The 13,509-nt window shown below is 41.5% G+C and overlaps 1 protein-coding gene across 4 annotated transcripts in view; it reads right to left on the bottom strand.

The window, feature by feature from the left end:
* LOC127372198 (histone deacetylase 7) overlaps positions 1-13,509 on the bottom strand; it is a 40,982-nt gene that overhangs the window by 3,705 nt on the left and 23,768 nt on the right. For all 4 annotated transcript variants that reach the window (XM_051415684.1, XM_051415685.1, XM_051415683.1 and 1 more), the window contains exons 12-23: positions 13,007-13,205; positions 12,727-12,860; positions 12,481-12,601; positions 12,330-12,379; positions 11,061-11,168; positions 10,742-10,797; positions 9,439-9,526; positions 8,656-8,775; positions 5,898-5,995; positions 2,564-2,682; positions 1,424-1,557; positions 1,253-1,337 (exon numbers count right to left, since the gene is read on the bottom strand). In XM_051415684.1, the coding sequence (XP_051271644.1) occupies positions 1,253-1,337; positions 1,424-1,557; positions 2,564-2,682; positions 5,898-5,995; positions 8,656-8,775; positions 9,439-9,526; positions 10,742-10,797; positions 11,061-11,168; positions 12,330-12,379; positions 12,481-12,601; positions 12,727-12,860; positions 13,007-13,205 (1,312 nt within the window). The remainder of the gene's footprint in view (positions 1-1,252; positions 1,338-1,423; positions 1,558-2,563; positions 2,683-5,897; positions 5,996-8,655; positions 8,776-9,438; positions 9,527-10,741; positions 10,798-11,060; positions 11,169-12,329; positions 12,380-12,480; positions 12,602-12,726; positions 12,861-13,006; positions 13,206-13,509) is intronic.

Here is a 13,509-nt window from a genome sequence, read left to right as displayed (position 1 = left end):
TGTAATTTTACTATCCTCCTCTGATGCTCTTCCAGTGGTGCCTTTCTTTTGACCTGAAAGGTTTTTTGACGAGTTTTCCTTGTCTGAATAGAGGGCGTAAAGATAGAGGATGTTGTTTGCTGTACCGGTTGTACAGAAGCTCTGTGTCATTTGGGGCTATATCAATAAAAACTGACTTGGCTTTAAATGCCGCCATGGGTGAGGTGGTGAACATAAGGTGGTGTATTTCTTTGATCTCATCTTCAAATAAAAGCATGTACTTCAGCCAACACCAAGGAGCAATAACAACCTGGCCATTACAAACCCTTTCCTGAAAACCCCATTTTCTTGGTTTATATTGGAAGCCAACTGATGGAAATATATTTATCTGACTTTTACTGCAACATTTCTACAATGTACATGTACATTTGCTTGGCAACTGAAGCAGCATATGACTGACAGTGACTGAGAGAGAGAGGAAGTAAAGGCAACTGATACAGATAATGTAGGTGAGGGGAGAAATCGTGCAGTTACAGGTTAGATAAAGAAAAATGAAGAATGAAGAATGGAAACAGCAAATGAAGGCAGTGAACAGTTTTTACTTGTTTCTAAGTGCAAACAGCTAGTAGAACTACTAGTGGAATAACAGATCAGCACCAGTGTTCAACATATGGATGTTCTCTAAACCCCCTGGCAATGTCAAAATCTTAGTCTGGTCTCAGAATTATGAGAAATGATTTCCATCTTTAAATATTGAAAGGTGAAGAGCAGCGTGATGCGACAGTGAACAGGCAGCTGATACTGGTGCTGCTGGCTTGGACACCGGAGCCAGTTGGAACTTCTGAGCTCTGCGGTTCTGCTCTTCCTCTCCATATCTGAAAAACCTAATTTATGCCTTATGTCCTTTTTTTTTTAGAAGTTCTTGAATTTAGAGACAAAATAATAACATGAGGTTTGCGGATATGCTAGTCTGCTGCTCTTTTACAAATGAACCGAACAGTTACATCAACAGTTAAATCTTTTCAGAAGATTTACTGCCTGCACAATCTACACGCGTCACTGTGTTCTTCTTTATTTATTTTTTAACATCTATTAAGTTCCTACAGTTTTTGCTGACCACCCCTCTCAGAGCATATTTGAGGGTCTGTAATTGACTCAGAGATAGCTGCAGCTACCGGGTCGGTTCCAGCAGGTTGAGGCTCAGGCTGCTTGATGTTGGCAAGAAATCTCAAGACTACGATGCTACAGGTTGTGTTGCGTGTTCAGTTCTCACCCTGAACCTGGATGACTCTCTGCAGTGACTCAACAGCATTTTCACAAGGCTTCCGGTCCAACACCGACTGGGACAGTGGCTCCACCTGGGACACAACAAGAGGTAAGTATACTGTACATCTCTATAGAAACACACGGATGCATTGTACATACAGACATACACAGATCTCACCTCCATGCCCAGCAAGGCACTGACGCAGGCCTCAGAGGCATCGCAGATGGCCTTGAGGTCATGTCCCCCCTCCAGAGCCAGGACCACCCGACCCCCGGCCAGTGACATCAGCTGACGGGTCAGGAAGCCAAAACCTGGTAGAGAGCAACACACATACACAGGATGAGCCAGATGATGACTAGTGAGGGATTTCTCTCTAGATACTGATTTAGGAGATTAAAGGATTCCTTCAGTGTTGGTGAAAGTTAGTGTCAGCCTCTAACTCACAAAACTGTTGTTGATGTTTACATGCTGGTGTAACCATCATTAGTTCAGCCATTCCCTTCCATTCAGATCAGTGCTCAAATGCACAATTTACAACTATAAGATTTAGGATTCAAAGGCTTTATTGTCAGAAATAAACAAGTTATCAATGCAATGAAATTCTTATTCCGCCATGGTGCCATCAATAACTCAATTAAAATTTACTAGAAACTAAGTTTAATAAATAAATAAAAAATAAGAAAAGTAAATAAATAAACAACATAGAATAAGAAAAGTACTGTAGGCAGACACACACCCACACATTCATACATACTGACGTAGACAAGGTGGTAATGGTTTAAAAAAAGTAGTTCCTGAAAACAAACATTTTCTCAAACCAGTGCGCCAACAAACTTTACTTTCTCTCCGTAGTTTCACTCAGGAAGTTTGGGCTAGTTTAATTAAAACTCCTGTATTACACAGTGCTTCTCACCTGATGCTAATGTCTGACATCAATGAGCTATTCAGCTGTGAACCACCTGAAAACAGTCTGTGAGGAATGAGCCAGCTTTATGGTCCTCCAATTTGTCTCATAAATTAGTTGGAGCTACCTATTAACACAACAATCTGCTTGGTGTCTGCTATTGTGCTGCATTCAAAATGAGGACAAATAAATATTAATTCTAACCAGAGGTAAAAAATAAAACAAAAGCAGGTTCATATGAGGCAGAAATGAATCAGGAAACTAAGTCTCACTTTCACCAACAGCAGATAAATCCCTCATTAAGCTAAACGTGTAGATATGTATAAATAAGTACAACAGATTATAGTCAGTGCACAAGACTTTGTCAGTGTGACTGTGTGCTTCGTCTGAATGAGGGCCTGACGGAGCCTTACACTTGGCTGTGACCTTGTAGCCTCCCAGTGATGATGAATGTCCTTCGACAGCATCAAAGCCAGCTGACACCAGCACCACATCAGGAGAAAACTCGTGGGCAATGGGCATCACCACGGCTCTGAGGACGAAGGGAGGAAACAACATTCTGTAAACCAAATACTGTATCCATTTTACATTCATTCAAACCCTGTGGCCTGGCTGAAATTAGATAGTACATTTAAGAAATGTGTTTTCAACAGGTGTTCATAATTTATGGAAAAATGAGAACTTGGAACAGCGAATACAATATAATACTGTGAGAGAGGAAGTCATTGTGGGTTTGATTTAACATCAGAATAGACTGAAGAAGGTTACTTATTGTAATTAACGGAATTTTAAGTTTCCTGTAAAGTAAAAAAAAACAAACAAAAAAACTGAAATCACTGCATAGTTGAGATGATTGATTTGCGAGTGGAACACTTGTACAATGTCAGACTTTTTTTCTGGATTGTTAACTGCAAACATTTACTTCACTGTAAACTCCATCCATTTGAAAATGATGAAAGATAAATTATCAAAGGCCATGTTCCAAGTGCTTGATCTCCATTCTTGATCCACTCCTGGTATGAGGCCAACACTAGAAGGTGGGGTAGCTCCCAGGTGTGAATGTGTGCAACTGTTTAAATGTGAAGCAGAGCACTGCTGAAAAAAAAAGAAGCCAGGGCGCTCTGCAAACCCTCCCTGGATATATAAAGTTAAAAAAACAGTTGAAGCAAAGACTCACAACACAACTTTAGGCAGGTGGCAAATGCTGAAAGGTTTCTGTTTTTGCGAGTGACACAAGCAGATAAAAATGAGACCCTTGACATATCTGGACCGAGACGCCCACATACTGTATACTTTACTCAGGGGGGGACCACTTTCCTTGCTTCTCTGCTCTCACTCACTTCCTCTCCTTTCCCGTTGCCAGTTATTTAGCAAGAGCTCACAGCCCATGCCGCGTTTGATTCCTTCTCTCTCTCTCTCCTTCTCTCTCCCTCCCTCTCTCTCTCTCTCTCTCTCTCTCCCTCTCAGCGGCAGTTCAAAGGCGTTTGTGTGTGTCTGGTTCCTATTAGGAGCTCGTCCCTCTTCTCACGTCACTGACAGCCAGCCATCTGGGATCCATTGGGCCTAATTACGCCGCCTTTGGATTCCCTAACAATGCACCCCCCACTTCTTCTCCTCTCCTCTCCTCTCCTCTCCTCCATAGTTTGTTATTCATCAGTAGCCACCTAGAAATGCACATGAAAATATGTGCATGCACACATTCATGCTATGCACAGGCCAAAAGGTATACACACTTACATTATGCTCTTCCTTTAAAACCTGATGTTACGTGCTGAGCTACCGGTGATTAGACTGACCACCTTAGTAATCCTCCACACGTACACACACTTCGTCATGACACTTAAACTCAACGCATCTGAGCTTTCTCTTGATTGTACTAGAGTCCCACCACCACTCTCGACCACAATATTTCCCCTGTCACTAACACACACCCAAAAACAGAGACACATCATCAACAACCGCACTCTGGCTGGTTTTCTGTTCCATACTGGAGAGAAACACACAGTCTGGAACACCCCGTCGTCTAAATCATGTATTCAAATTGAATTACAGAACTGGCACCAGACTAGATACTTAATTGCATAAGCATGAATTCATGATGCATTAAATTTTGTCTGTATAGCCTGTTATGCATTTATTCGCACCAGTTAATCCACAGAATGGTGGCAAAGTCCACTGAAAAATTATTCAAACATTTGTGTGATGTATGTTTTTTCAGAAGTCTCTCCTGTGCTGTTTCATGCACTTTGCTTCTTCTAAACTATCTTGCGGCAGTTTTGCAAATCCAAATGACATTTTTACTATTCTGTTAATTAGATGTTGTTGAAATATGGGGTTTTTCCTCATGATGACATGTGACAAAGGTCTTTAGCCGGATATGCACCCTGGACATCAGAGCTACATGGTATGTGCCTCAAACCACTGGACCACCAGGACACTCCTTTTCCACAGAGCTTTGATACAGGGCAAAGTTTCTAGGGATAACACACAATACGCTACAGTACTACAGTGTGGTTAACTGAGGAAGTTTTACACATGAAAACACTTGCCATTTCCCAAACTGGATGAAAAATACCAAAACCAGACGCCTGCTCAGGAAAAGACCAGTTGTTTCTTAATTAGCATCCAGAGCTCCAGTAAACACTGGACTTAGTGTTTCCGAGCCTGCCTATTGGCTCTATGGATTTTACCAGTATGGGTTAGCTCATTAGCATCTTTCCTTTGACGAGGGGCCCACCCACTGTGTCTACTGCATGCCGAACTGTGTAGCTCTCACATACTGTTTAATCATCTGGTGGTGAGCCAGTGTTGCTGACAGAAACAGTCTGAGTTTATTAAAATATAGAGCAGAGCCATACTATATTCATTCAGGAAAAATAGCCTGAATGAAAGGAAAAGTCTGGTGAGAGCAAAGGTGTGTTTCACTAACACATGCGTGCATGGTTTGGCTCAGTAATTGATGGAGAGAGCATATCAATGTTTTGTCTAATTTCATCATTTAAAACAAATGGTGTAAATACTGATTACTGCCAACAATTTTTCAAAAGGAAATCGGGAATCAGATATGAAACCTGCTTGAGATACTACAGATGATGCATCGCAGTGAACAGTATCCAACATTACACAATAACTGCAGGATAATACAGTCAAAAGTAATGTATGTCTTATAAGTGTTGCATTCCAGTGCAGCTGGGAAGTTCTGATTTCCAAAATTTGAGAATGAGATTCAATTAGGAGGAGAAAAATAGTTGCTTTGTGTTGACACACACTTGACAAACAACCTTGAAAATGACACAACTCACCTGGAAGCTGATCTGACTGACTGAGTGAAGAGGGACAATCCATTTGTTACTTAGTGCGTTTGCGTTGTCGGTTTTTAATATATATTCTTTTAATCTTTAAGGGAGGAAAGCAGGTAAGGACCTACTGGTAGCTTTCTGACAAGATGTAGGAGTGCAATATGCAAATGTCCAGTTAATAGTTCATAGCATAGCGTCATGGCAGCACTTGAATACATCAACCCGGCAACCCTTACAAGCAACACCACATGTAACTGTAATGTAACTCTGACAAATAAATATCCAATGTAATGTTCTCAGGGTTTTAAGTTTCTGCAAGTTGATTTTTATACTGCAATGACATAAAACTGTGCTTGAACATTTAATTTTTGATTTTAAATTGTCGAGCACAACAGTATAGTGAGAAATATGATATGGCTAATAGAGACGGGTTGAGTTCACTCCTTACCTGAATGCAGCCAGGTACTCGGCATCACCCATAGGAGGGTTCAAACCCCCTGTCCATCCTACGTTTACATTGAAGCCCTCGCCTGCACCTACACCCACCTGGATGGAGGGGGAGAGAGGGGAGAGAGAGAGTGAGACTAAGAATCAGTCTCTGTGAAGATAGTTAATGAGTCCCAGTGAAAGTTGAGAAACTGTGTGACGATGACAGATTTGTGTCAAAACGTTTGCAAAATCAGCACAGCTATTGCACAACCTTGCATTGCAGCAATTGAGGAAAAGTGACTGAATCTCTTTAAGGCAACACCAGGGAGTGATTATGATTTCTAAATGAAAGACGGATGACTATTAATTCAACACCCCTGTCCCTCCATTTTGATTTTGATACAATTTGTCAAATGGCCTTATAAATCACTCTGAGCCACAACAGAGCTACACCCGTTTATGATTCCCAAGCTTTAGGCTATACTGGGAAACATTTCACAGGGCAACTGCTGTTTGATATATAAAAACTGTGTATTAGAATCACATTGTGTATGTTGTAAAATCTTTTATTTATAAATTTAAAATATATTATTTGAATATAATTGGAATGAGTTCTTTATGGAAGTTAAGTAGGTTTGGTATATATATATATATATACAAATAAAACATACATGGTATACTTCTTATGGCACACACTGTAAATCATTTTAGTGGATATTTTAGCTGTATTGAGATTGACGTGCACTCCCAAAATGCCAGGCAGAGTCGATGGAGGTTCTCTCAGTTTGACCTCACATATTTGGGGCAGAGAGTGAACTGAGGCCCGGGTCTTGGAAAGAAGGTTTGAGGATTCCTGCCTCTCTCTTTGTAGTCCTGCTAGCAGCCATTTAGCTGTTCTCTGAGCCCTTCACCATCAGTCAATGTGTCAGTTTGAGGGGAGAATGAGGACTTGATTGACATACTCTTGGCAACAAGGCATTGTAATTTCCTTTGTGTGTGTGTGTGTGTGTGTGTGTGTGTGTGTGTGTGTGTGTGTGTGTGTATGGGTGTGAGAGGATGTTTGAAAGAATGCTGATGAGCATCGCAGAGCGTCTGTCTCCATTCTTCTCTCAGTGGACGGGATGTTCACAGGGCAAACGAAAAACACATGAGGCCTCCTGTCCTCTGCCAACTAGTAATGTACCCGCATGCACATGCACACGCACACAGACACATACACACACACACAATTCCTGCAATTGCTCCAAGTCTCTTGCACTCCTCTCTGTCCTCTTTCTCTCTTTCATGTTTCAAGAGTTGCTGGACTGGATTAGGCCTTCGCTGGTTTCTGTGTGGTACTCTGCACTCTCTGTTATGGCTATGACATCACACCCCTACCCCATGGTGTGTTATATACCTACACGGGGGACAGCGAGACTCCAGAGGTTTACCACACAGCTCAACAGAGGTTGAGGGGCCACTTAAGGCAAAGCCACATCCAAGCCAGCCGAGCGTTTTATGTACCGTCCCTCATCGGGGGATTTTATGGGAAAACATTGACTATTTTATCCTCATTATTGTGGGGGAGGATGGGAGAGTAAGAGGAGGGGATGTGGGGATTGAATGGATGGTGAATGCCACCATGGGTTGGGATCAATTCATCTGACTGAGGATAGTCATCACACTTGGTTTCTGGTAAGACCGCAGGCAGAATTCATAGGCATCTCAATTTCCTGTATTCAAACATAGGCATGCAATTCGACTGTACACATCCTGTTGTAAGTTCTGACATCTGAAGCCCTGAAGTTTCTTAAATAAACTAGAGCTGGGGAAATAAATCTATAGTAGATACACAAAATCAAGTGATGGGCTTACGGTGAGTTTACTGGATAAACACATTTGCAGAGGGGAAACAATGGCGTAACTCATTGAAAACTGATTGGCAAATAATTTGCCAAAACATAAAATTTGGGAACGTCACGTTGAGTCAAAAGTCAAAAAGTTATCATGCAAAAAAAGACAACGCAATAATGACAAATATGATATTCTAAATTGTATGTAAGTTATTAGTTAAGCCAGAAAAACACTAAAACTGAAATGACATTTTTAGATTAAACTCGAAGACAAGCACTTTGTGTTCAGATTTATATTGTAACCAGCTCAAATTACAGGATCACATTGCTTGGATTCCAGTGGTATAACTAAAATGTGTTTTATCTAATGACAGCTCCGACTGGTCTGAGGCCCAATCATAGGCAAGATACTGTATCTTAATCCTAAACCTCTGTACACTGATATCGTAATCATACTAACCTGTTAATTTTTTTCCCAATGCAATGCAGACTCTGCGATCAGTCATCAAGACCAAATTGCGGCTGCAATTGGGGCTTTAAATCATGTAGATCATTCCTGGATTTATTGCTACAATCATTTTTTCTGTTTTGACAAGTATATGCTAACACACAGCTCTTGAGCTTCCTAATGTCCCACTGGAATCACATAATTACCAAATATTTCTATGCCAACATATTTATCTTCATAAGAGACATGGGTGGTATTATTATAAACTCTGTATTCTTAGGTCAAGTAAGATTTTTAATTATCCAGAATCCACCAGATCAGCTCCTCTACAAAGAGAACCTGCATTATAAGTTTAAATGTTTCTCATGTGTGGTTCTTAAGCTATTGTGTGTTCACAAGACTCTAAGTACATGCAGAGACACACAAACACCCAGACATCACCATGACAACAGTAACAAAAGCACACAAACACAGCACTTCTGTGGAAGACTACCTACCTCACTGGGATGTCCACTACCAGGAAAGAAGTTGCCATCGTCATAGCGATGTAGGGAGATGTACAGCACATTTGGGTCATTATAGAAGGCTTCCTGGGTGCCGTTGCCATGGTGAATATCCTGGACAATGATTAGATGACAGGTTAGGAAGTTGCCAAGGACCGAAGCAGGTATTTCAAACATAATTAAAACCTTGATTGATTCACATACTTGTTATAAATGAACACAAATCACTAAAACATAACAAGAACTTCATTGTGTATTCTCTTATTAGTGAAGTATACATAAAACAGAACCCAAAATGCAAAAAGCAGGGTCTGTAAAACCTGCAGGGCTTTTCTCTGCCAATGGCAAATGTGTTTTAATCTTAAAAGCTGTTTGATGAAGCAGGCAGTAATTAGTAGTCTGATGTAGTAATATGTCAGAGAGCACGGTGTGTGTAGAGACATAGTTCAGGCTCATATACACACACATGGTGAACAGAGACGAGCACCTGGCTGAGGATCAATATCTCCACATGTGTGCGTAGGTGTGTGTTCATATGACTGTGTGTGACTCTGTGTCTACTCTAAGCATACGTGACAGTTCAGATCACACATGGAGACCAGAGATATCAGTGCCTAAATGAACTAAATCATAAATACGAGTGCTACTGTAGAAGTCTCTGATTCTGGGACCTTGTTTGTGCCCACGATACATTTATGGTAGGTGCGTGTGTGTTTTTGTGTGTTTATTCGTCTCCATGTGGGAACCAGTGATGCTGGTCATGCGTTGGGTTCTCACCCAGTCCACGATGAGGATCTTGCTGACGTTCAGTTTGTGTTGGAGCTGCTTGGCAGCGATGGCCACAGAGTTGAAAAAACAGAAGCCCCTGTGGACAAACAGACAGGAAGAAAGGCAGCCACATGTGTTAATCTGGACATCTTCAGCAAATTACTATCATAAAATCACCACATGGACCTTAGGAACCTCTAAGACGTGTTTCCAGCTCTGTGGTGTCATGTGGTGGCTATTCAGGTTGTGACAATCAGTGCTGACTCTAATGTGCAAATCACAGAGGGAAACTCCTGCCAGGCAAACATTTACATCAAATATTTGAGAAACGATTTGAGAAATGAGGATGTTTCACTTCATGTTATTTTATATTTCATCTTCCACTGCTGACAAACAAAATGGCATTATACCGAGTCTAAACTCTTGCACTCTTGAGACATGCAGAACCCAGAAATTTTGTGACAAACAGAAAGCCAAGCTTATCATAAAAATTCACTTTACATTCCAAATGATAACAGCGTGAACTGTTGGCAGAACGTGTGAGATGATTTCAGAGAAATGAACTCAGAACTTGGCCCAGCAGTTCCCACAACACTCAGTGTCTACAGTAAAGGTATGCAAAAAAAGTGCTGATGTATGAAAAACAATGGAGGAATGTTGGAAGTGTCAGTGTCAGCATGGGTCGTAAACTGTGAGTGCTTTTGTGTGTGTTTGTGTGTGTGTGTGTGTGTGTGTGTGTGTGTGTGTGTGTGGACGGTATATCATATATGCTGTCCAAACTGCTCATCGAGAAAAGTCATTATCATCCCATAAATAACCAGCGACAAGCACTGCTGAGCACACACACAGTCCCAGCTGAATGTGGTTACTTGGCTAATGTCTCCTATCAAAGACTGACACAAATGCATGCACATAAATACGTCCACACACACACACACACACACACACACACACACACACACACACACACACACACACACACACAAAAGCACCTTTTTTTTAGGTGCTTTGCTTTGTGTCTTGAAAGTTTAAAAGAAACTGAGCGGAGGAGGTAGTTTGCCTCAGGCACCAGGCAGGTAGCACACATCACACAAAGTCACACACAAACACACACATTAAGACAGAGAGACATAGTCTCTCACATTCTCTCTCTCTCTCTCTCTGAAGTGAAGCTGATCTATAAGAAATCCTTTGAAACACTTTGCAGAGACCTCCTGGCTCCTGGTATGTGTGTGTGTGTGTGTGTGTGTGTGTGTGTGTGTGTGTGTGTGTGTGTGTGTGTGTGTGTGTGGGTGTATACTGCTGTACTTACAGAGGGGAGGAGTGGTTTGCGTGGTGTCCAGGAGGCCTCACCACTGCAAAGCCATTCTGTGAGAGAAAAGCGAAAACTTTAACACCTTACTGCTTTCAGTGGCCAACCATCACAGTTCACATCTTTAAGCTTACACCTGGTTGTTCTGTTGTTCACACTGTACGTTATGTTAAACAACAGCTGTCTGGGGCCAGTTACCAATGCTATACTGTACTGTATGTAATGGTTGTTTACCCCACAACCTACTAAACTGCAACTCTGAAATTCCTGAGAAAACACATGGCATTTGCTGATAAGGTATTTAATAATAAATACACACCTTCAACTCTCCTTGTGCCACCTTCAGTGCAAGGTCTGTGACACATCCTGCAGCAATGCGGGACGCTGTTGATGTGTGAGCTTCATTCCAGACTGTATCAATATCTACCTGTCAGTATAACAGTGATGAGACACATACAGTCAGTTCAAAAGTCAGGCACAGATGTTAACTGAAGATGCAATTGAAAGTTATTTCTGTTTGAATGGGTGGAAAGTTGCTGCATGTTTGTTGCAATTAGTTTCAAACTTGTCAAAACTGGACTCTGATTCAACTTCACTACAAGTGACTACTACTAAAATCCAGTAAGACCAGTTTGCAGAAAGAGACAGTCCTGGAAACTGGAAAGGAAGAGAAGTCAGCTATTCATAGGTCTGTCTATGAGGATTTATATTCATGAAACTAACGAAGTTTACTTATCACTGCACTTCCTTTATTATGAAATAATGAATGACAGGAATCTATCTATTCTATTAATCTATTCTTACAGTGCAGTGTATCAAAAAATGAAAATGTGTGACAGTGGACCTTTAACACTGTGGATACTATCAACGTCTTCTTCAGGCTTTTTTTTTTTATATCTACTTTCTCTTTGTTGCAGCAATTCTCTCTGTAAACCCCGTCTTTTGTTTCAATGTTACTCCATGTTTCAAAACTCACATTGGTGGTGTGCTGCGGGGGAACAATGAAATCAGAGGAATTTCTTTTATCACAGACTTTGCCATCTTGTTCCAATCACCCCTCTTCACCAGAGCAGCCAAAGGCCCGGAAATCCAGGCAGATCAGTCGTCTTATCAACTCACACCCTGCCCCCTTCTTCTTTTCCTACCTCCTCTCCTCTTCTGTCATTGTGCTTCACAACAGTTTCTCATGGGCATTATTATTTGTGCTTCGCTACATCAGATGTCTTTAGGTCCTTTTTTATCCACTTTTTTTTTATCCCATTCCCTCTAAATAAAATCCAGTTTCACTGGCGCGTACCCCTCTAAGCTGGAGTCTCTATGTGTACCCTTTCGCTCTCTTTCTTCTACATCTCACCTTTGTACAGCTTTTGGTTTCTGATTGAGTTTCAAAGTTATCTTAGCCAAAAACAATAGCATTAGTAATTTGTAGTATTATTAGCGTAATTGTGTAATAAGGCATAATCAGCCATGTAATGTTTGCTGTTCAGTAATGCAATCAGATAAGTGGAAAGATTCCCAATGACTTGTGTTTTAAAGATGTGTGTGCATGCGTGCGCGGGCCTGTGTGTGCGTGTGTATGGTTACTTACCCCAACTCCCCTGCATGGTAACATCACAAAAATCCGTTGAGATAAGATTCCTGCAAGAGATCATTTATGGTATTGAACTGTCATGGATAATTATTATCAGTATTATTATACAGTATTATTAGTATTTTTTTGTAATAATTATTGATATTACCTGCCAGTTTGCGGTTATCCAGCTTGAGGCGGTTGAGTGGGTTGGTGCCAAACAGAAGCACATGTTTCTCTGAATGGACTGACTGCAGCTCTTCTAGAGTGGCCTTCCTACTGCGGATACGCTACACACAAGACAGAGAAATATATATGCTGCATATAATACTGACTCAGGGGTATGCATCTATCAGTACATGGTGTGTATGTATCTGTGTGTGTGTGTGTGTGTGTGCGTGCGCACACACCATACCTCACACTGGCTCCTGAGACCTCTTTCATGTAGTCTGGACCAGATGCTCTGGACCCTCCCAGCATGCTCAGGGTGCCGGCTGTTGTCCCCACAGGTGCATTGGTGCTTCTGCATCTGAGCATCATAAACCAGACCTAGATACACACACACACACACACACACACAAACAAACACACAGCATCTCTTAACCTTATTTTCCTTCTTCAGTATTTCATGGTACAAAAATGTGATGGGATTCATGGCTTCTTTTCATATTTTCACTTTTCATAGTGTCCCTCACCTGTGGTAAAGCGTAGCTGGGCATCTGCAGCAGGGCTGGACAGTGACAGAGAAGGTATGGTGGTGGGTGGATGTGGAGGAGGAGGTAGGGAGGTGGAGGCTGGGGAGGACTGGGTCCGAACCAGAGGCTGGTGAGGCCAAATCAGGGCAGACACACCTGGGGAGTCCAGCTGGAGACCCGGTCTAAGGATCACTTGCCTCTGTGGTTCCCAGGGCAGTAGGTGAAGAGGAGAACAGGGAATGAAGAAACATTTACCAGCAGCAGCAAGGGAAAGACTTACTGGAAAACGTAGATACTCATAAGTCAAATGCCTCTCTAGTACATTGCTACTTCTCATTATTTGGTCAATTTAATATTGCTTGTCTAGAACAAGCAACTGATGAAGAAAATTCAGCATTGCCAAGCATGCTGCCAGAATACTATAACTCACTCTTTTAATTTTGTATAATAAAGCTACAGCGCCCTCTAATGTCAAAAACTAATGTTTCAAAACAATTTATGTC

Source organism: Dicentrarchus labrax, unplaced genomic scaffold (genome assembly GCF_905237075.1).
Source record: "Dicentrarchus labrax unplaced genomic scaffold, dlabrax2021, whole genome shotgun sequence".
In the NCBI taxonomy this organism is placed as follows: Eukaryota; Metazoa; Chordata; class Actinopteri; family Moronidae; genus Dicentrarchus; species Dicentrarchus labrax.
The sequence above is the reverse complement of the archived record's forward strand: the minus strand, read 5'-3'. Positions and strand labels throughout refer to the sequence as shown.